Below are 23,130 nucleotides of genomic sequence, written 5' to 3' on the forward strand. Positions count from 1 at the left end.
GCCAGTGTGGGGTTAGCACTTGTTGGGCCTGTGGCTGCAGGCAGAAGCTCACCAGCTGGAAGCAGTCAAAGGTCAAGGAATATAGGCAGCCCCTGGAAGCTGGAAGAGGCAAGGAAGCAGATTCTCCCCTAGAGCCTCTGGAAGGCATGGGACCCTGCCAACAGCTTGATTTTACCCCAGTGACATCCATCCCAGACTTCTGACCTCCAAAATTGTAAGGCCGAAATTTCAGAAGGCAAAAATAGGAATGGGCTTATCTTAAAGGGATCTGAGTGTGATTTGTCTGATGGAGTTAAGCCAGTCAGGTTCATAGAGGACTCAGCAAATTAAGAGGGTTATGTTGGCAAAAACGCAACCCCTGTGACTGAAAGGGGGCCTTAGGACCCCTACACTCATTTCTGCTCCCCAGGTAACGCATTCCCATCATCTTATTCTCAAAATGCCTCTTAATATTAAATAGGAGAATTGCTTGGTTAGTGAAGAATTGTCATCAATGCTCTGAGGAAGTCCACTGAAATATCCCCTGACTCAGCAGGGAATCCTCCAAGGGACAGAAAGTTCAGGAATCTCCTTTTGCCAACAGTGCTCATCAAACACTAAGTGTGTCTCTGCCCCTGAAATGACTGAAGAGGTTCCCTCCTGCCCATGGATTTTATACTCGGAGAATTCCAGGTCCCCAAGCGGTGGCAGCCCCGTTCACACTGAGAGGCTCAAGAGGACCGTGAAGGTGTCTGGAGCTGGGCCTGAGCTGAAGGTCTGGAAGGAGAAGAGCCTCTTCACCAGCTGCTCCAGGGACGTGGCCCCTGAAAAAGCAGGAGTCCAGAGCCAGTGATCTGTTATCTGCACCGAAACGACAACTCCCAGGGTGCTTAGGGCCAAGCCGCTTCCTGTCTCAGAGGCCCCGGGCCTTGGATTCATGATGGGAAATGGATTCTGGGAGCGAGAACTGGCAGAAGCCTCGCTGGGCAGCACGACCAGGAGGCTGTGCGGGCAGAAAGCTGGCACCCAGAGAACAGGCCTTGGGCTGGAAGAGAGCACAGAGATTTCGGGGGAATAGAGGCTAGAGGGGCTGGAAGGCCAACGCGCATGACCGGAAGTGATGATTATTGCCTGTGCGCTCTCTCGCGAGAAGAGGACCTGGCTTTGGGCAGAAGCCACAGTTTCCCAGTTGGAGCCCGCAGCACTGGTCACCTGCCTGCGACGTTTTCAGCCGTGGTTTGTCTGAGAGCAAGTTGTTGGCTGCGCCTCTGGCTCCCTAGCCGAGGCCTTGCTGTGGCTGGGAGGCAGTGACAGGCCCGGCTGGACAGCCCCCACCGGAGTCCCGGAGCCCAGCTCCGCAGGCTCTGACCGGCCTGGAGGGAAGGCCTGAAGGCGGAACCCCTAACCCTGACCCTGCAGAGCGGGGCCGGTGCCCAGAGAACTGCCGGGAGGCGCTGTGTCTGGTGACACCCACAAGCTGGAGGAAGGTGAGTGGGGAGAGAACGGTTTGCAGATGCAGCCTCTGTCCCGGCTGGCCCGCTATTGTTGCTGTGCAATGTGGCCCCGAGCCCTGCGGTTATCCTTTGCACTGAGGGCCCATCTTTTAAAGAAGACCAAAACATCAATGTGAGAGAAGCACACCAATTGGTTGCCTCCTAGGCAGGCAGTAGCATGAAGTGCCATTCAGGATGAAACAGCAGAGAAGGATGAATTACGAGACCGCTTCTCAGCTGGGTGACCCTCTGAATGGATGAACCCCAGTCACTGAAGCTTGGCACACGTGAAGATGGGTACAGATTTGGTTTTGCCATTAGCCACCCGCCACTGCACCTGACCACTCCCTGTTGGCTGGTGCATTCCAGTGGTGAGCTGAAAGGAACCCCCAGCTTAGGAAACAGGGTTATTCTTCATGTGGATGACTCTGTGCCGAAAGCATGGGGACAACCAGGAAATGGCTGAGGGAGGCCATGTGGTCTGGCCTGGCTGTGGGTGTGACAAAGCTTTTGCCGTGTCTTCTTTTCTCTGCAGTTAAGCACAGTGGGAACATCACATTCGATGAGATCGTCAGCATTGCCCGACAGATGCGGCACCGATCTTTAGCCAGAGAACTCTCTGGTAAGAGCAGGACGACATGGAACCACCTAGTGACATGGGGCATATTCACCAAGTGGCAGCTTTTTCCTATTTTAAAGGAAACAGTTCTTTAAGACCCAACATTTGGGGCATAGTCTTTTCTGGGTTTGAAAAATGTTGCTTAATCAAGGTGATTTGGGACCAGATGTATTTAATCAAGGGTCCCATGGAGACCTGGCATTCAGGCCTTGCATAGCTAACTGAGAGCTCTCAGGTAGGGGAGCCGGGGAGTTTATTTCTGATATTTTATGACACTGTCTGCTGTGGAACTCAATGGGTGTTCCCAGTGGGGTGTGAGGATTGTGAGGGACTGGCGTTTCTCACCTAATGCCACATTTTCTTTAATTACAGCAACCATTAAAGAGATCCTGGGGACTGCCCAGTCTGTGGGGTGCAATGTTGATGGCCGCCACCCTCATGACACCATAGATATCATCAACAGTGGTGCAGTGGAATGTCCGGCTGTAAGTGACTTCCGTATTTTGTTTGCTTAAAATCAGGGTAAAAGCTGGAGAGTTTTAGAATTGGTCAGTAGTGGGGTTGAGGAGACTTTTTTCCATATCACTGATAGGATTTCTTTCTTCTTTCCTACAGTTAAGAACTACAAAGGAAAAGGACTCAGATATCATTTCACAAGCAGTGACTTTTCTATGTGGCCTCCTCCTTGGGGATCTCGGTTCTTTGTGTCAGGTGGTGAGCGGGACCAAGTGGGGAGCCTGTGGAAGCACCAATCTGGGCATCTGTGATGTCAGCAGTAGCAGGTTTCTGCCCTCTGTGCCTGCAGCTCTCATGAAAGACGTCTCAGCATTTCTGTAGACAGTCCGGGAGCTCTTCATAAGAAATAGTTATTGGCCATAAGGAAAGCTTGTAGTTCAGCCTAACTACAGGGTGATGAGTTCTTCATCATAGACCAAATCATTTGGTGGGCTGGGGCCCAGGGCCTGCAATTCAAGACTTCGATATCTATTCCAGCACACAGCTGGGGTTAACTGATTGGTTAACTAAGAAACCTGACCTGTGTCCTTGGTTGATCTGAGTTTCTGTGAAAGTGAGGGTCAAGTATACTTCTAAAGTTTAGCTACAGCCTAGTCCTGACAGTCTCTTGGCTTTAAGCCAGTGACAGATGATAATCTGTTTTCACCTTTTTCCTCATCATCCCTTGGTTTCTTTTAATCACCTTTAGAGCTTATCACTCACTTTTCCTTTAATAGACGTGCAATGCATGACCACCTGGGCACTGAGAGAAGCTACACCTGAGTAGCTTGAAACACCATTTGGGAATGATTAACCCGAGTTTTTGTCAGCAGCCCTTTAGCAGGTGGTTTTTAGTCCCTCCAGGTACAGTCAGGGTTGGAGAAGACACTGTCTTTAGTGGAAGGTGAGGGACAATAAGGGGTGAGAATAGGTGACACAAGCTTCCCTTACAGCAGGCAGCCAGGACTGGGAAATCTGTCCCCGAAGTCAAACACATACCTAACCAGAAACCAGGGAGCACACAGTGGTTGTAACTGCTGAAATGAGGTCACACCAGTTGGTGTACATGGCGGCAATAGGACCCAGGGGAGTGCAAAGTGGAAAAGCAAAGGGAACTGTCCTCCAGTGGGGAAAGCAGGGCTAAGCCACCTGCCTCTGCCCCAGGGAGAGCATGGCTTCAGGTTGTCCCTCCCTCCCTCCCTGTGAGAGGGTGCCTCATGGACAGATTTCAGTAACTTAGCCCCCAGACAGCCTCAGCTTCTATCTTTCCAAGGCTTAACAGCCAAGACAAGCACTAGGTCAGTTCCTAGAGTGGACATTGGGAATAGCAGAGTTACTTAAGTTGCACCTGGGTGTAGGTTTTTTATTTTTGTAATATATATATATATATATATATATATATATATACACACACACACACACACACACACACACACACACACACACACACACACTGATTTCAAAGAGGGACAGGTAGAAAGAGAAACATCACTGATGGGAATCATTGACTGGCTGCCTCCTACACGCCCCCCATTGGGGAACGAGCCCACAATCTGGGCATGTGCCCTTGACCGGAATCTATCCTGGGTCCATTCAGCCCACAGGCTGACATACTATCCACTGGGCAAAACCAGCCAGGGCTGCAGGTTTACATATATTTGGCATTAAGGCATGAAACCTTCACCACCTACCCTTAATGAAATTGTAGCATTAAATTTCCCTACTTGAATTTACTTCCTCAAATCAGATACTTTGACCCCATTATAGAGAAATGCTCTTTCCTGGCCAGAATTCTTGGTTCTTTTGGTTTCTTGCAAATCATTCAAGGAGGGATAACCATTGCTGTAATACCTAGCATTTACTGTAAGTAGGACCCAGGTCTTCCATTGATTTGATCATACCTTTATAAACCAAGGTTCCTGGAGTGCTTGGTACACAAAAAAGCACTTAGGCCCACTGACTATAGGTAACTAGTAATCTGAGTTATGTTATGTTGTTGACAGATGGTATTGAAGAGGAAAAAGGTCATGAGGCCTTCCACATTAGATAGTCATTTTATTAAAGGTAGAAAAGCGTGTTTCCAGAGGCTTTCTAACCATCAGGTCCCCATCCACATCGGTCATGTTTGCAGTTACTCTAGCATGGAGGCTCTGGTGTCTAATGAAAGCTGATCTACACCTGAAGGCCTTCCCACCCTCCACATTGGTTGGGTGTCACACCAGTATGAATTCTCTGATGCTAAGGCATGAACTCTGGTTAAATGGTTTGCTACCCATTGCATTGTTAGGGCTTCTCTCCAGTGTGAATTACATAATGTCTAATGAGGGCTGAGCTCTCACAGAGAAGTTTCCCACAGTCATGACATTTGTATGGCTTCTCCAGAGTTTGGGTCTTTTGGTGGGTTATAAGATTTGTACTTTGGCTGAAGGCCTTCCCACAGGTGTTGCATTAGTAAGGTTTCTCTCCTCTATGGAGCCTCTCGTACTGTATAAACGCGGCACAGTAATAATTGAAGGCCTTCCTCCACTCGCTGCACTTGTAGGGCTTCTCCCCTATGTGAGTTCTCAGGTGGTTTGTGAGGTTGGCGCTGTGAAGGAAGGCCTTCCCACAGATGCTGCATTTGTAGGGTTCATCTCCAGTGTGAATTCTCTGATGCTGAACAAGGGTTGAACAGTCACTGAAGGCTTTCTCCCACTTAGTGCATCTGTAGGGCTTTTCTCCAGTGTGAGTTCGTTGGTGTTTTGTGAGGTTTGCATTCTGGCTGAAGGCTCTTCCACAGGATTCTCTCCAGTGTGAATCTGGTGCTGAATAAGAGAGGAGCTCTGGCTGAAGGCTTTCCCACACTCATTGCACTCATAGGGCTTCTCTCCAGTGTGGCTCTTATTTATTTATTTATTGAGACTAGAGAGGCTTGTGCTTTAATGGCAAGTGGGATAAAGGGGGGCAATAATAGCAATTCCAGAGGCATAGAGGGCAGGCAGCCAGGCCCAGCGGGGCTGAGGATACTGGCTTCTTGTCCAGGGGCCTGTGTGTGGGAGGCAACATGAACCCAGAGACTGAGGGCTCCTGGAGAGCGGTGACAGACCAGATGGCGAGAAGTCCATGGAGCTGTGGGCCAGCCAGTCCTTGTGGTTGATGTTGCCGACCTGTTTGGTCTGCATGGCCTCAAGTTTGGGGCAGTGGGCAATGCGATGGCCCAGGCCCCCACAGAAAGCACAGCCTCGTTCTCCTTCAGTCTCCAGCATGGACTCGTCCCCACAGTGCAGCACTTCAGCACAGGTGGCACCTTCTGCTTGGCCTCCAGCAGCAGGGCTTTGAGGTCCATCAGTACCAAGTCATCACAGGCCCAGTGCGGCCTATGCTGTGCACGTAGTTCTTGATCTCCTTGGGCGTGTCATAATTGATGACGTGCTGGATGGCAGGACAGTCCAGCCCCTTGGAGGCCACGTGTGTGGCCACTAGAACATCCTTCTCGGCCTGGCGGAATGCCTCAATGGCCTTGGTCTGTTCCTCCTGGTCTTTGCCCCCATGGATGGCCACAGCCTCGACCCCTTTGAGCAGCAGGTACTCATGAATGGCATCCACTTCTGCTTTCTTCTCTGCAAAGATGAGCACGGGTGGGGGTGTCTTTTGCAGGCAGTCAAGCAGATACACCATCTTGGCCTCCTCCTTCACATATTCCACCTCCTGTATGACATCTAGACTGGCGGCCCCAGCACGGCCCACATTGATGGTGACAGGCTTCACCAGGGCACTCTTGGCAAAGTTCCGTATCTTCTTAGGCATGGTGGCGCTGAAGAGTAGGGTCTGTTGCTGGCCCTTGAAGCAGGAGAAGATGGTGTGGATGTCACCCTCGAAACCCATGTCCAGCATGCGGTCAGCCTCGTCTAGGGCCAGGGAGCAACAGATGTCTAGGCTGACCATCTTCTTTTGCAGCAGATCCATGAGGCGCCCAGGGATGGCCACAATCACGTGCACACCATGTTGGACGGTCTCCATCTGCTCTGACAGACGTGCCCCGAGGCAGAGGGCAAACGCAGAAGTGGCAAGCTGTCCTCCTGCAGCAAGCGGCAATAATACTCCAGGATGCCGTGGGTCTGCCGGGCCGGCTCTCTCGAGGGACAGATAATGAGTCCACAGGGCCCTTCACCCTTGGAGACAGGGAATCTCTTGTTCCAGGCAGAACATGACGACGGGCAGAGTGAGCACCAGCGTCTTGCCTGAACCCGTGAAGGCGATGCCCATCATGTCATGGCCAGAGAGAATGGTGGGTTTGCCCTGGATATGAATGGGCGCCGGGTGGTGGAGCCCTTCTCCTTCAGGCCTCTCAGGATGGCTGCAGGCAGTTTCATTTCCTTGAAGCTCTTGTGGGTGGTGGGACACCATCTCCTTCCACCAGGATGTAGCATTTTTTCCTCACACATTCATGCCTCTCTTCAGACATGCTCAGGACGTAACGGGGAGGTGTCCAGCTGGTTTTGATTGGGTCCTCATATGTGATTCCTTTGGCCATTTCCTTCACTGACATCAAGGCTTGGCCCTCAGCCACCCTCTCCAGGATCTTCTCCTCTTCCTTCAGTTGCTTTTCCTTGGCAGATTCCTTGCGGGCTTCAGCCTGCTCCTTGAGGTGCTGGTGCTGATCCAGGAGGCTGACACTGGCCTGAGGGCCATAGGAATGTCGTCCTCATCTCCCCTATGGCCACTGATGCTGTCCTGCTGCTGCTCCTCTGCAGCTCCCTTGAGTCTTCGAGGGAGCAGCTTCTGGAGCAGCAGCTGTCGACGCTGTCGCAATGGCACATAGGGCACAGAGTCCTCGTCGTCCTCTTCCTCCGTCTCGGAACTGCTTCTGGAGGCAGTCACATTGTCAGTTCGAGCCCGCTTCCGTTCTGGTTCCAAATCCTCCATCCTGTTCTGCTCTGTGAGACTGTTATGTCTGAATTCCTCCTGAGGCTCTTCATTTGTATTTCACGTTTATGGAGTGTCACTTCTTGAGGAACTCTCTGTTGTGGAGAAAGGACTGGTCGCAGATGGAAGCTCTTCCCCTGTCCACAGTTCCTGTGATCTGATTCCACTGGAGGTATCTCTACTCTTGGGTTTTGGAATGATTCTTCAGGTAGTCTTCCAGCCTGAAAAAGATTTAGAAAGGCAATTTAAAATAAGTTCCTTTGGGAGAAGAAGAGAGAAGACTGACATACCAAAGGCTGGAGGAGTTGGGCTGAACTCCAGTGCACACAGGTTTGATGCTTCACTTCTTTTCACCCAGAACTTTAGTGGTTTATGTTTCTGTTCTAGACCAGGAATAATGACCAAGATGGCTTCTCAGGGACATTGGCTCACATTAGCCTCCCCTCTCTCCCCCTCTTCCTTCCTCTTTCTTTCTTTCAAAATAAATTTAACATCTCATTGTATTACAGACCTGTCCTTGTGTTCCAGAATTAATGGCTATTTAATACATAAATCAATGCAAACATCTAAATGTTGAATAATGAGGGGATAACCATAGCACAGCCAACCAAGGGACACTTAGCAGTTGAAAGTCATGTTTGAAATCTGCACTAGGATTCCTTTGGTAGAAAGGCGCTGGGAAGATATGTGAGTAGAAGCTGTATTGTCTTTGGGTTGTGGGATTGGACAATTTTTGTTTCCTAGTGCTTACTGTATTTTCTAATGTTCTCCACTAACAATATTTTATAATAAAAGTTATAAAAACCTGCTTTAAAGAATATGCAGTGATAGAAACATGCTGTTCTGTGACAAAAGGAATATGTAAAGTTACATATTATGTAATTTTGTGATATGAAGACTGAATGTTTACTTCTGTGTGGTGTGACAATTGGGTTCCTGAAAGTTTGTATTCCTTAATTTCCTTTTTCTGCCCAACCGTGACCCTCCTCCCTGCTAAATAAACATGAGCTTGTGCTGTTTTATTTTGCTTCTTTTCTTTTCTTCTTCTTTTTTTTTTTTTAGATTCATATGTGTGAAATCAAATGATATTTGTCTTCCTCTGACTTTTTTCATTTAACGAAATACATTTTAGAAAAGGTCCATTAATATTGCTGCAAATAGCTATGTTTCATTTTTCAGGGAGGAGTAATATTCCATTACATATGTATTATATCTTTACTTATCATGGATAATTTGATGGATATAGTCTTGGCGGTAGTTTCTTTCAAATTTTTGAATATATCATTCCACTCACCTGGCCTGTAGGATTACTGAGAAATCCTATGTAATAAAGAGGGAATATGCTAATTGCCTATCACTGGATCACAAAGATGGCTGCCCCCACAGCTGAGGCCAAGTTCTCATAAGGAGCCTTAACGAGCACTCAACAGGGACTTGAGGCTAGGCCCTCCCCTGCTCCCGGGGGGTTTGATGGGACCACAGCTTGCATTCCTCACCCAGCAGGGCTTGACGGGACCTCAGGCTGAGACCCTGCCCTGGCATCAGGCTGAGGAGACCTCAGGCGATGCCCCCCACCCCGGCACCAGGCCAGGGGACCTGGGGCCATGCAAGCCCAGCTGGGCAAGGTTTGACAGGGGACCTCAATCAGTCTATACCATATTAATACAAAGAAAAACCCCACATGATCCTCTAAAAACCAAAAGATCATTTTACAAAATATGACACCATTTTATGATAAATTAGGAACAGAAGAGAACTTCATTGCATTTGAGATGCTTTTCCCAGAAAATGTCTGCCTTGCCACTTCCATCCCGTATTTACTGGAAGTTCCAATAAGGCCACGTAGGCAAGGCAAAAGAAAACGGTATCCGGATTGGAAAGGAATTAACACTTCATGACTTTTATGCATCAAGTGTTCAGGAAGCCACAGATATCAAAGGTAAGTTCAGGATACAAGGTGAATGTAACGGGACAACCTCTGTAAAATGGGCAAAAGATTGGAATAGCTGCCTCTCCAGGTGTATTTCTAGGTGTTAGCAATGAACAACCAAAAAACGAAATTTAGCCGTAACTGATTTGGCTCAGTGGATAGAGCGTTGGCCTGTGGACTGAAGGGTCCCAGGTTTGATTTTGGTCAAGGGCATGTGCTTTGATTGAGGGCACATCCCCAGGGGGAGGTGTGCAAGAGGCAGCTGACTCATGCTTCTCTCCTATCAATGTTTCTAACTCTCTCTCCCTTCCTCTCTGTAAAAAATCAAAATATATTAAAAAAAATGAAATTTAAAGCAATTCCATTTACAAGTGTATTGAAAGAATGAAATGCCTAGTAATAAAAACAGTAAGTATAGGCATGTCCACTAAAAACTGCCATTGTTAAGTTGGTGCAATCCCTATCAAATTCCTAGCTGGGCCGAAATGTCCTGGGTTCGATTCCAGTCAAGGGCATGTACCTTGGTTGAGGGCACAACCCCAGTAGGGGTGTGCAACAGGCAGCTGATCGATGTTTCTCTCTTATCGATGTTTCTAACTCTATCCCTCTCTCTTCCTCTGTAAAAAATCAATAAAATATATATATTTTTAAAAATCCTAGCTGGCTTTTTCTTTTTTTTTTTTTATAAAAAACAAATCTAAAATTTTATGGAAATGTAAAAGACCCAGAACAGTCAATCTGGAAAATGAACTAAGTTGAAGGACTCGTTTGCAACATAACACTTTATATAAAAGCAATCAAAATATTGTTGTACTGGTACAAGGGCAGTCATGAAGATAAATTGAAAAGTACTGAGTCCAGAAATAAGCACATTTGATGAACAATTGATTTTCAAGAGTACTAAGCAATTAAATGGAGAAAATATTCTTTTCAAAAAATGGTGCTGGGGTAACTGGACATCCACATAGGAATGTAGGGCTCTGACTGAGCTCAGTTGGTTAGAGCAGTGGGCACCAACCTTTTGGACCTCGCTGACGGCTGGTTGGTGACAGCGGGGTGAGAGCATCATCTCTATATGCCAAGATTGCAAGTTTGATTCCCGGTCAGGGCACATAGAAGAATCAGCCAATGGATGTATAAATAGGTGGAACAACAAATGGCTGTTCTGCCCTCTCTGAAAATCAATAAAAGAATGAAGTTAGACCCCTACCTTATACTGCTAATGAACTCAAAATGGACCAAGGAACTAATGTAAAAGCTAAAACTTCCAGAAGAAAATATAGTGTTGGTGTAGAGAAATTGGAACATTCATACATTGCCCCTGGGAATGTAAAGCGGTGCAGCCACGGTGGAAAAGTCTGGCAGCTCCTTAGAAAGTTATAGCACACGGCAGTCCCTTTCCCAGGCATACACCTGAGAGCAATGAAAACGTGTCCACACAAAAACTTGTGCACACATGTTCACAGAATTATCTATATACATAAAAGCCTACGCAGCCGTCCCACCAGTACCCATGACACACAATGGCTCAATGCTATTTTGCCCTTTCCTAAATAAACGCAGGTTAACAGGATTTCTGATCCCAAATGCCCAGTACCTTCCACAACTTCACAGTCAGCTGGGTTCAACCCGCCCTCATCTCAAGTGGAGTCAATGGGCTCCTGTTCCGAGGACCCTTGGCTGCCACAAGAGCTGGGAGATCGGAAGCAATGGAGGAGACCCTGAGCCCATCCCAGGGGTGAGAGGTTGGATAATCAGATTATCCAGGGCTGAGCTCCTCAGACTGTTTGACCTCAGAATTCTTTATTAAAAGATCGTCCCTCAGTGCAAAGGACAACCGCAGGGCTCGGGGCCGCTCGCACAGCGGCAATAGCGGGCCAGCCGGGACAGAGGCTGCATCTGCAAACTGTTCCCTCCCCACTCACCTTCCTCCAGCTTGTGGGTGTCACCAGACACAGCGCCTCCCAGCAGTTCTCTGGGCGCCAGCCCCGCTCTGCAGGGTCAGGGTTAGGGGTTCCGCCTTCAGGCCTTCCCTCCAGGCCGGTCAGAGCCTGCGGAGCTGGGCTCCGGGACTCCGGTGGGGCTGTCCAGCCGGGTCTGTCACTGCCTCCCAGCCACAGCAAGGCTCTCAAACAAACCACGGCTGAAAATGTCGCAGGCAGGTAACCGGTGGTGCGGGCTCCAACTGGGAAACTGTGACTTCTGCCCAACGCCAGGTCCTCTTCTCGCGAGGGAGCACGCCCGTGATAAACAGCATCACTTCCGGTCATGCGCATTGGCCTTCCAGCCCCTCTAGCCTCTATTTCCCCGAAATCTCTGTGCTCTCTTCCGGCCCAACGCCTGTTCTCCTGGTCTTGCTGCCTAGTGAGGCTTCTGCCAGTTCTCGCTCCCAGAATCCATTTCCCATCATGCTATGTGGCACATGCTCTTGGTCCACCAGAATCCAAGGCCCGGGCCTCTGAGACAGGAAGCGGCTTGGTGCTAAGCACCCTGGGAGTTGTCGTTTCGGTGCAGATAACAGATCACTGGCTCTGGACTCCTGCTTTTTCAGGGGCCACGTCCCCGGAGCAGCTGGTGAAGAGGCTCTTCTTCTTCCCGGACCTTCAGCTCAGGCCCAGCTCCAGACACCTTCACGGTCCTCTTGAGCCTCAGTGTGAACGGGGCTGCCACCGCTTGGGGACCTGGAATTCTCCGAGTATAAAATCCATGGGCAGGAGGGAACCTCTTCAGTCATTTCAGGGGCAGAGACACACTTAGTGTTTGATGAGCACTGTTGGCAAAAGGAGATTCCTGAACTTCCTGTCCCTTGGAGGATTCCCTGCTGAGTCAGGGGATATTTCAGTGGACTTCCTCAGAGCATTGATGACAATTCTTCACCACCCAAGGAAGTCTCTGATTTAATTTTAGAGGCATTTTGAGAATAAGATGATGGGAATGCGTTACCTGGGGAGCAGAAATGAGTGTAGGGGTCCTAAGGCCCCCTTTCAGTCACAGGGGTTGCGTTTTTGCCAACATAACCCTCTTAATTTGCTGAGTCCTCTATGAACCTGACTGGCTTAACTCCATCAGACAAATCACACTCAGATCCCTTTAAGATAAGCCCATTCCTACTTTTGCCTTCTGAAATTTCGGCCTTACAATTTTGGAGGTCAGAAGTCTGGGATGGATGTCACTGGGGTAAAATCAAGCTGTTGGCAGGGTCCCATGCCTTCCAGAGGCTCTAGGGGAGAATCTGCTTCCTTGCCTCTTCCAGCTTCCAGGGGCTGCCTATATTCCTTGACCTTTGACTGCTTCCAGCTGGTGAGGTTCTGCCTGCAGCCACAGGCCCAACAAGTGCTAACCCCACACTGGCCACTAGGCGGTAGCAGAGGGTTTTCTACCCATGGCCCCAGGGAGGAAGCACAGAACTTCAGGCTTCAGCTGATGCAATTCCCCATGTGGCCACCGGGTGGCGATAGAACCCAGATGCCTTGCCTTAGGTTCCCAGAAGCCAGGATTCTTTTGAATTGTTGGGGTGAGAGGATGGGGAGCAGGATGAGATGGAGATGAAGTGACTCTTGGCAGGCAGTGCAGACTCCTACCGTTATCCAGTACAAAGACCTGTCTTATGTGGGCTGGGCAGAGCACAGCTTCTGCTGGACCTGTCTTGTGGGAATGCTTTATCCTGCTGCTCTTCTCTATGGTCCTGTGTCTGACAGTGCTGGGCTGGGCTATGGGGCAGGTATTGGACAGCCAGCTGGGGCTGGTTCTTCCCATCTTGTGCCCCAATGGGAAGGCTCCAAGGCAGTCTCAGGGGACCTCTGAAGAGCACGTGGGGGTGCTGGTAGCAACCAGAAGGTGGTCTGGGTAGGAGTTGCTGAGGGAGCAGGGCAGGAAATGGAAAACAAAGAGAAAAATGTGTAAATATTTCACATGTCCCTTTCAGAGGCACACCTTGGACATCAAACCAGCTTTGTTCCACCACAGCCTCACCACCACCACCACCGGCTAACAGCAGCCAAACACTTATTTTGTGACATCCTCAGTTCTAAGTGCTTGACATAATGATTTCATCCTCACAACAATCTTATGAGGGAGACAACATCTTTATGCCCATTTTACAGATGAATAAACTGAGACCTGAAGAGATTAAGTGACTTGTACAGGTGACATAGTGAGTAGTGCAACTAGAAATGGAACCAAGTCCACTGGCTCTTACCATGCTGCCATGGCTCCTGGCCCATAGATTGGGGGAAAGAGACCACAGTAGGACTGAAGCCATGGGGTGTTCTTGCCCACAAGTTTAATCATCCCTTGCAGCCTGGGGGGGAGGGAGGTGTGTGAGCCACCCCCTGCCTTCCCTCTGGTCCTTTGCCAATCCCCATTTGCAGAGGCTGGGGATGGCCAGGCAGGACCAGGAAACAGCCTCTGCTTAAAGGTCCATGGCAAGAAGTTTCCAGGGCAAAGTCCTGTCCTCTGGGAGGTGGCGGAGAGAGGGTGGCCTGTTACACTGAGTTGTCTTTGGTGCTGACTCACAGAGAACAGATGCTGGGATGGTAGGGAGCAGGCCCCTGTCCAGCCGGCATATAACCCTCTGTGATGCAGGACAAACAGTAGCCTGAAGCAGCCCCAGGAGAGCTGGCCACGTGTGCAGGTGGGGATTTGGACAGCTCTCTATAGCCACAAGAGGACAGGAAACTGGTCAGGATGTTGGAGACCTGACCCACACTAAACAAGCTGGCATTTGTAGGACACTCGCCGCCATGACAGTGTGGTTCTGAGCCCAGCCAGTGGCCACATGCAGTGCTAATGACAGTGTAGATGTGCAATTATCCTCAGAGAAGTTGAGCTTACACTTGGACGTGACCTTGCTTTTGGAAGGCCCTAGGAATTTGGATTTTCCTAAAGGTGAGAGCTGTCCTGTGTATTACTTGTCCCATTTTAGGGAAATCAGAGAGCTGCTGCATGATCTTCCAGAAACCAACCCCGGGTCCCGTCCTGTTCTCCCCAGTGCTGTGCTCTGAGCCAATGCCCAGCTCTTTAGTCTCACTGCAGCGTAACACACAGTGCCAAGGTGGGCGCGCACCAGGGCTGCCCACCTGGGCAGTCAGTACAGCAGGATACGGAACGGGAAGCAAACACCCAGAGGTTCTCAGAGGGCTGGGTTATGGGACAGGAAACTGCCCTCAACTGTGGCTCACAGAGGCGCCGGGAGCCTACTTTCTGAGTCAAGTCTTTATTTGGCAAACAAATGCCCTCCTGGGAGGCCATGGGCCGCCACCCAGCCTCCAGAGGCACCTCCTGCAGAAGGTGAGGAACCAAGCGTGCCCCTCCTCCACTGTCGCTTCATATCATGACAGGAGAGCAGAGAAGGCCTGGCCACAGGCACTGAAGACCCTCCGAGATGTCCCCTCCTCCCGTCTCAGAGCAGCGGTGGGAACTGGGCCCCGGACTGAGAACCTCCTGTGCGTGGCTCGTGGGGCTGCAGGGAGCTGAGCAGGACAGAGGGACCTGGAGGTGAGGCTGCGAGCAGCTGCGGTCCTGGCTCCTGGCTCCCTGAACTGAAGTCACAGACAGGCTCTGTCTCCTCGGAGCCCACACTCTGCTGGGAAGGGCTGTCATCGCCCCTCAAAATGGGCTGTGATTTGCTCCAAAGTCTTCCCTTTGGTTTCCGGGACGCAGAACCAAGTGAAAACGACACTGCTGACGCAGAAGGCGGAGGCGAGCCAGAAAGCTCCGTAGGGCCTGAGCACCTCCTGCAGAGAGAGGGGAAGCACCCGTGACTGAGAAGGCAGCAGCACTCACGCGACCACCCTCCTGCGCTGCCCAGGCTGAGCACTGCCCACGGGGTGGGCGGTGGGGCTGGGGACACGGAGGCTCACTGTGACGAAGCGGCTGCCCCAGGTAGAGTGCCCTACCAGGAGGCAGCTGGCTGCTCTCCCGGGGTCGGACTCCAGGTTGGCCCACACACCTTCCCTCTACACTTGGCGTTGGCCCTGTCCTCCGAGGTACCGGAGGGAACGGGTGAGTGAACAGCAGGGGAGCTGGGCAGTGAGCACACAGGCACTCAGGGCCCAGGCGTGGAGGGAAGACAGCAGTTCCCTTTGGGCAGAGCCTGTCCATCCTCCCAGCCCAGAAGCACACGCCCTCCCTCCCCAGCTGTCCCTCCCTGGGGCAGCTGCCTGATGGGCCCGCACCTTGGACAGACTCCAGGCCGACCCTGGGAATCCCGGCCCCAGCCCAGCCTCCTGGCTTTTTCTCCCACCACTGTCCACTGCTGTCCCAGCCCTTATCACAAAGGCGACCCTATCCATCTCATTCCTCCTTTGCTCTCTGGCACCATGAACAGCCTGGAGGTGGTATGTACCAGGAGTCCTGGGGATGAGGGGGGGAGCGGGGGGTGGTGGCAAATGACCAAGCAAATGCTTGTCTGTCTGCCCTAACACCATCCCATTGGCTGGGAAGTCCCTTAGGCAGGGCCGGGTCTGTGTCAGGTCTATCCATGAAAGAGTAGCAAAATGTTGAACTGAACTGATGCTCCCGTCAACCCTAGAGGAAGGTACGGCACCCTCCTCCATGTCCAGCCCAGGAGGCTGGTTCAGAGGTCAGCAGCACCCAAGGTCCCTGAGCAGGGAGGTGGCCCAGGCAGAGGGGGGCCCAGGCCTGAGGACTCTAAAGCCGGGATTTCCCCACAGCCCTGCTTCCCGACCTGGGTCAACGTCCAGTGGGGAGGCCTCCCTGCTGTCCTCCACCAAGACAGCCTGAAGGCTCCCGATGGTCCAGCCTGGCTCTCCTGACCCCTGACAGAGACGGCTGATGTCCCTGGAGGGTGGGGCGGCCTGCACACAAGGCCATTCACTGACGCTGAGTCTTTTTTCGAAGAGAACCATCTAAAAGCACTTCTCTGCTGACCGGAGCGGGAGCTGCCAGGGCCTGGACTCACCATGAGGCTGCTGAACTCTTTTGTCACCAGAAAGGCCATGAGCCAGTTGGTGAGGACACAGACGCCGGTGGCCACGCCCTTGGCATGCAGAGGGAAGATCTCAGACATGAGGAGCCAGGGGATGGGCCCCCAGCCCACAGCGAAGCCTGCGGAACAAGACAGGATGTCAGAACCACAGGGACCAGACCCTGCGGCTCCCTGCAGACCTGGGGCTGAAGTCTGGCCTGGGTGCCAGGCTGGGCTCTCCCTCTGTCTTCCTGTTGGGAGGTGGCAGGCCAGGCCCTCTGAGAGGAGAAGAGGAGGGCTAGCTGGGTGCTGGGCCCATGGCCAGAGCTATAAACGCAGACTGGGACCTCTATGGACAGGTGGGGCCAGGTAGGCCCGGACCTGCTGGGAGCCATCGGAATGCAGCAGTGACAGGGCGAACCCTACCCTGCCTCCCCACAGGCCCCTCTCACCAGCAATGAAGAGGCACATGCTGCCCACCGCCAGCCAGGCCAGCCCTCCACTGGGGTCGGCAGGCTCCATGGAGACGGGCGCCAGGAGGTCGGGGTGTGAGGAGTTGCTGGGGCTGCCCTGCATCAGCTTGAAGTAGGCGCCGAAGGCACTGGTGCTGAACACCATGACCACACCTGCGGGGGGTGTGTGTGTGTGTGTGTGTGTGTGTGAGGGTGGGGTGCTGGGGCATGAGGCTCCCCGGGCAGGAGTCTCAGCCCAGCGTGGCCACAGCCAAGTGGCCTGGACACCTCGAAGGGGGGCAGCGAGCAGTACCCACTCAGCACGCAGTGCAGCTCCCAAGCCTCCCAACGGCCCCGCTACCCCCATTCGGAGGGAAACTGAGGTTCGGAGAGGTCAAGTCACTTGCCCCAAAACCCATGAGCTTCCAAGCACTTCCCCTCCAGGGCCCTCCGTTTCCTCATTGTCAGTGGGCCCAATGGCACCTTCCTGGCAGGTTCATGGCAAAGGTTACTGTGAGGTGGAGACGCCGTGAGTGCAGGCCCGGCCTGCAGCGAGGGCTCCCGTTAAATCTCAGCCTTGTTCTCAGGGACACTTGTCCTCCTCCTCCCACCACATGGTGGCCTTGGCAGAGACCCTCCAACCTGCAGTGGGGAGCCTGGCCGGGGTCACCCATTCGCACAGGCTGAGCGCGGGCCTCACCTGACAAGGCCAGGAGCAGCCTGCGCCCAGCTCTGTCCATGACGAGGGCGGCTGCGGCCGTGAACAGCACCTGGATGGCGCCCACGATGACGGAGGCCAGGCTGCTGTCCTGGGGAGATGGGCACAGGCGGGTCAGACAGAGGCCCGGGGACGAGGCCACGCCCAAGTGGCATCTGCATGAGGCAGAGGCCTCCAACCTTGAACTTGGCCTCCTCAAAGATAGTCTCGGCGTAGAACATGACGGCGTTGATCCCCGACAGCTGCTGGAAGACCATGAGGAAGATGCCGATGGCGAAGGGCTTGTAGATGCCGGGCCGCCTCAGCTGGGCCAGCTGGAAGCCCTGCTGGACAGAGGGGGCGTCAGTGCTGCTCTGCCCTCTCCCAGGCGCCCTGCTCCAAGGAGGGCGGGAGCCTCAGCTTCTGCTGGGTCCGCAGACCGGTCTCTGCGCCACTACAGCCTCCCCGTTTGTAAGGTCCTCACTGTGCATCCCTTCCTGACTGGTTTCGGGGTGGGTGGGGGGCACAAAGAGAGCACATGGGCCAAGGGCCAGGGGCTCCAGAATCCCACCAGCCTCAGGCCTGGGCCCAACTCCTCACCACCTCCACCGGCCCCGCGGCAGCACGTGCTGACTCCTGTTTACATGAAGAAACTACGGCTTGGCAGTGGGACAGTCACCCAGCAGGTCAGTGGCAGAGACTCAATTTTCAACCCCTGTCCCCTGCCCCCCATAAAAAACCAAGTCCCCAAGTCCGCCCTGCGGGTCCCCGGCCCCGGCCAGGCCTCCCTCTTCAGGAAGACCAAGGTTCCGGCTTCCCAGTGACCTTCAGGGCTTGGGCCCTCCAAGGAGCGGGGCTCTGCTGCTGGCACACAGGACAACACTGAGTGTGTGTGTGTGTGCGTCCACTTACATCCCTGGGAGCGGCTCCTGACCCCTCCCCCCAGCTCCAGCTCCCAGCCCCTCACCTGGTGCTCAGCCCCGACAGTGGGCTCCTCCCAGCGCTGCTCAGAGCCCCACAGGAAGCGCGCGGCAGCCAGGGCCTCCTGGCGCTTGTGCTGAGTGAGCAGGAAGCGCGGGGTCTCGGGCATGCAGCACATGAGCAGCAGCATGAAGGAGGGGGGCACACAGCCCAGCACGGCCAGCCAGCGCCACTCCAGGATCCTGCCTGGATGGGGACAGATGTCAGAGCCTGAGGGAGCCGGCCCGGGCTTTCTCGGCAAGTGCCTGCCCCTCACCAACCCAGGGGCTCAGCTTAAAGGGTGGGGACCGACCGACCTCTGCAGTCTGTCACTGACACTGGTTACTGTCGAAATGCAGACGTGAGACGGGCACTTCATTATCTACTTTGGCTCGTGAATACGTACGTAGCCGTTACACAAAGAATGAGGCCTGGCTCTGTAATGATGGCGAGGCCATGGCCATTGGTGTAACAGTTTGGGGGGAAACTGGGCCCAGTCCTGAGTCCTCGTGCACACCCTCTGGGAGGCCACCAGAGGCAGGCCAGGCTGGTTCGCCTGGAGCCGCAGCAGCACAGGGTGGGGAACCTCTCCCTGAACACCAGGGCATCGGAAGTCCTGGGAACTGGCGATGATGTGACCCCATGTCTGCTCCACGTTCAATGTGTGCACACAGGGCTGTGGCACAAGACTGCTGCCAGGACTCTGAGTTAGTCAGGATGGTAAGTGGGTGAAAAGAAAGACCACGGGCCTGCCAATCACAGGGCACAGGCCAGGCCCCCCACACCCATCAGGCCCGAAAGCCCCAGCTCCCTGCCCTCACATGCTCTCCGGCCACCCCTAGGCATTCTCACTGGGTGCCTGCTGCCAGGCACTCTCGTGTCATTTCATTAAACCCTCAACAGCCTTGGACGAGGTGGGCTTTCTCCACCTACAGACGGAAAGTCCAGCTCCCGGAGGCTGAGCAGGCCCAGGCCGCGCAGCAGTAAGGGTCAGAGGTCCTCCCTGTTGGGGACTGCCAGGTAGGAGCCCTGCCTCTCTATCCCGTTCCGGTGCAAACACGCTGTCTCTGATGCTGGCCCCGCTCTGGCCCTCAGGGTCCCCCGGAACCCACCTCCTTCATGCTGCAAATCCAGTACCGATGTTTCTGAGGGAGACGCGCGTGGGCCTGAGCGCCTGGGCTGGAGATTTTTTTTTTTTTTTTTTAAATATATTTTATTGATTTTACACAGAGAGGAATTGAGAGGGACAGAGAGTTAGAAACGTCGATGAGAGAGAAACACCGACCAGCTGCCTCTTGCACACCCCCCAGTGGGGATGTGCCCGCAACCAAGGTACATGCCCTTGACCGGAATCGAACTCGGGACCTTTCAGTCCACAGGCCAACGCTCTATCCACTGAGCCAAACCGGTCCCGGCTGGGCTGAAGATTTTTGGGGTGCCCAGCTTCCCCTTGAATCCTGTCTGTCACTGCACAGAGGTACTGACCTAAGCAGCCAGCTCTCCCAGACCCTGGGGATGGGCTTCTGCTTAGGAGGATGAGCACACCTTCGTCAGCTCTCCCGGAACCGAGTCACACCCCACGCTTCCGGGCCTCAGGGAGGGGGTCTGGCTACCCAGCACCTCGGGCTCTGGCTGTGTAACCTCAGGCAACTCCTGTGACTTCTCCTGAACTTGAGCTTCCGAGGCTTTAAGGTGGCCAAGTGGCCACGAACAGGGATCCAAAGAGAAGCCGTGAGAGCTCTTACCTGCCAGGTAGGCCAGGAGGATGCCCGAGACGACCATCAGCTGCACACAGGAGCCCAGCAGCCCGCGCACTTCCGGGTAGGCGATCTCGGAGATGTAGACCTGTGAGCAGTTCAGGGGAGAGCTACAGGCCCTGTGGGCACCGCACTGCAAGTCAATGAGCCTTCCTGCAGTCCTCCGGGAGCTGGACTTTCCCTGTCTTTAGTCAGAACCTTCCTCAGACCTCCGCTCCCACCGTGGTCCGCACAGCTATCTATATGGCTCTGTGTGGAGGGTGATGGCTGGCTGGGCACAGAGCTTTGCACACTTTCCTTTAATTGCATCATTGCCCTTGATAACCCGCAGGCTGGTGCCGTAGGTGTGGGTGGGGCCTGAGACTCTCCCTTTCTAGCTAGCTCCAGGTGCACGCTGCTGGCATGGAGCCCTTGGAGTCAGAGCAGGAACCCTTCACCTCAGTGGTGATCAGTGACTGTGCTCAGAGACCAGAGGCCTCGCCCTTACCGCTGGGTTACTCCAGGTCTGTGCCCACGGCTTATGTGTGGTTTTGCCCAGTAAAAAGCCCCACACATAAAATCCAACCCAGCTGCCCAGCAAACCCCGGTGACATGAGCGGCAGGTGCCAAGGGATGGCCAGGGAGAAACCCAAGCCCCTGCTTTCACTCTCCATCAGGTTGCGGTGTGGGTGGCGGATCATCCCAGCCCATGGCCAGCGGCAGTTCCCTGGTCACCAGCAATGCCAGCTGCAGGGTCCGAGTCCTTCATAAGCCAGGCCAGGGCTGGTGTGCCGCCTCTCCGATTCCTCGCCCACTGCATGGGGTGACCTGCCATTCTACTTTCAGGGGGGGGAACTGAGGCCCAGAGAGGAGCTCTGTGCCCAGGAGTGGCAGAGCTGGGATGCCAGCGTGGCTGTGCTGGGTGAGGAGCTGACAGGGAAGCCCGGGAGTCCTGGGTGTGAGCAGTGAAGGGGAGCGGCAGGTGGCAGCAGCCTTTGCCCCGGGACAAACGGGCGGGAGTTCCTGCTGACTGACCTCAGTGGTCTGGGTGACCAAGGGGGATCCGAGTCATACTGTGAGGCTCCTGTTGACCCTCCACAGATGCCATCTTATTTGTAGAGCAAAAGGGAGGCCAAGTTAAGTGGCACAATCCTGAGTAATCGCTTTGCCACGGACTAGTTGAGTCTGGACAAAGGACTTGACTTTGGGAAACTTACTTCCTCTGCAAACTGGGGCCCAGTGCAGGGTAAGGGAGATAACGCAGATAAGGGCCACCCAGGAGGCCCGGAGGAAGCACGGCCCTAGGTCTGTCTGCTCCTTCTCCTCCGTCCCCAGCGGGGGGCTGGGCGACACTCACCGGGGCCACTAGCGAGGCGACGCCGCAGGCCAGGCCAGTGAGGAGGCGGCCCCCGAGCAGCATCCACACTTCTTGGGCGGCGGTGATGACGGCAAAGCCGGCCACGAAGGGGACCGTGCAGATCAGGAGGCTCAGCTTGCGCCCGGCGCGGTCCAGCAGCCAGCCTCCCAGCACGCCCCCCGCCGCCGCGCCCAGGGTCACGATGGCCTGGGGGGGGGGTCGCCAGCTGAGGAGGGGGCGCCCGGGGGTCGCGGCCCATCCTCGCCCTCCATCCCCATCCACCCAAGCGGCCTCCGAGGGGAGGGACTGGGTGACCGCTGGCAGGGGAACCGGGACGGAATCGGCGGAGGGTCTCAGGGTCCGCCCCGGGCAGGACAGGGGAGGGTCCCATCGCGCGTCCCGGGGGCGGGCGTGCAGGGTCCCAGCCCGCGGCCTCACCCCGAACCACGAGGCGGCGGCGTCGCTGAGGCGGGGGGCCGGGGGCGCGGCGCGGCGCAGGCTCGGGATGGCCGGGGAGCTGTATCCGAGCGCGAAGCCGAAGCTGAGCGGGCCCAGGGCAGCGGCGAAGGCGGCGAGGAAGACGCGGCGGCCGCGGGGGGCGCTGCGGGGAAGGGCGGTCGGTGAGCGCGCAGGCTCGGGCGCAGCAAGAGGGGCGAGGCCCCGCCCCAGGCCGGTTTCCCCCGCCAGCCCACCTGCCCCCCGGCGGCCGCAGCAGCGGCTGGGTTTCCTGCTGGTCCTCAGGCGTCATGTCCGCGGGCGGCCAGCGCCGGCAGGTCCCGGGGCAGCACCGGCCTCTCCCGGCAGAGCCGGCCACGGGGCCTCCTGGGAGGCCCTGGGCGGCCGCGGGCGTGGGTGTGAGAGCAGCCAATGGGAACGCAAGACACGGTAGCGTCGACGTTGGAATCCGCCCTACAGATCAGAGCAGACCAGTGGGAGCAGAGCTACGGTAGGCGGAGCTCTCTGGAACCGCCCCCAGGGCAGAGCTATCCAGTGTATAGGAGGGGCGGGGTTCGTCATCCAATAGGAAGGCGGTGCGGGCCAGGCGGGGTCAAGGAGCTGCCCCACCCCCAGGACTTCCAGTCCCTCGCCGGGCGGTAGCCCTAGGCTTGCCGCCACAGTCAGGTCTGCAGTTCCTGCTCCTCGTGGGCAGCCTGGCCCCTCTGCTTGGCCCAGCTCTGCCCGCTGAGAGCTGTGGGGCTGCAGTTTCCTAATGACTGTCGCGTGCCACTCTCTCCCAGACTCTGAGCCTGGTCCCGCGGGGCTGCAGGGGGCGGAGGCGTGGCCCTGCGCGCCCGCCACCTGCCCGTCACCAGTTGCTGAGGCTGCAGAGCCCACTAGCGCTACGACTAGGACCTTGGGGTGCTGGGGACCCGTGTTGGGCGGGGCCCCCATGCCGCCTGTGTGATTGATCATGGCGTAAGCGGTGAACTTCATGCTCCCTGTTAAGTGCCACTCACTTCAAGGTAAACCTGACTTGAATATTCATCCAAATACCTCGCATCTTGCTGGGCGGCGTGGCTCAGGGGTTGAGCGTGAACCAGGAGGTCACGGTTCAATTCCCGGTCAGGGCACCTTCCCC

The 23,130-nt window shown here is 54.7% G+C and overlaps 1 protein-coding gene and 1 pseudogene across 3 annotated transcripts; both read right to left on the bottom strand.

Annotated features, from left to right (window-relative positions):
• Nucleotides 1-4,026: 4,026 nt before the first annotated feature.
• LOC311629857 (putative ATP-dependent RNA helicase DDX41) lies at nucleotides 4,027-7,491 on the bottom strand (annotated as a pseudogene). Its single transcript has one exon. The product of its transcript is annotated as a putative ATP-dependent RNA helicase DDX41 (transcript).
• Nucleotides 7,492-14,620: 7,129 nt separating this feature from the next.
• SLC2A8 (solute carrier family 2 member 8) lies at nucleotides 14,621-22,420 on the bottom strand. Of its 2 annotated transcripts, none has more exons than XM_084898391.1 (10): nucleotides 22,244-22,420; nucleotides 21,990-22,152; nucleotides 21,552-21,758; nucleotides 20,204-20,303; nucleotides 18,466-18,665; nucleotides 17,699-17,842; nucleotides 17,502-17,610; nucleotides 16,802-16,975; nucleotides 16,344-16,489; nucleotides 14,621-15,156 (listed from the first exon to the last, which is right to left on the bottom strand). In XM_084898391.1, the coding sequence occupies exons 1-10, from the start codon at nucleotides 22,297-22,299 to the stop codon at nucleotides 15,019-15,021; spliced, it is 1,437 nt and encodes a 478-aa protein (XP_084754517.1). In that variant the 5' UTR covers nucleotides 22,300-22,420; the 3' UTR covers nucleotides 14,621-15,018. The 2 variants fall into 2 exon arrangements, with proteins under 2 accessions (XP_084754517.1, XP_084754516.1); XM_084898390.1 differs by having other exon boundaries at nucleotides 17,699-17,845; nucleotides 22,244-22,394.
• Nucleotides 22,421-23,130: the final 710 nt, after the last annotated feature.

Source organism: Pipistrellus hanaki (genome assembly GCF_964339955.1).
Source record: "Pipistrellus hanaki genome assembly, chromosome: 11".
Lineage (NCBI taxonomy): Eukaryota > Metazoa > Chordata > Mammalia > Chiroptera > Vespertilionidae > Pipistrellus > Pipistrellus hanaki.

Excerpts from the sequence above, each read along its gene's own strand:
- SLC2A8 (XM_084898390.1), bottom strand. The coding sequence starts at position 22,299 with ATGACGCCTGAGGACCAGCAGGAAACCCAGCCGCTGCTGCGGCCGCCG. Across the intron at positions 20,304-21,551 it reads TCGCCTCGCTAGTGGCCCCG|GTCTACATCTCCGAGATCGC; the intron begins GTGAGTGTCGCC and ends AACTGCTCACAG. Across the intron at positions 16,490-16,801 it reads CATGTGCCTCTTCATTGCTG|GCTTCGCTGTGGGCTGGGGG; the intron begins GTGAGAGGGGCC and ends CTTGTTCCGCAG.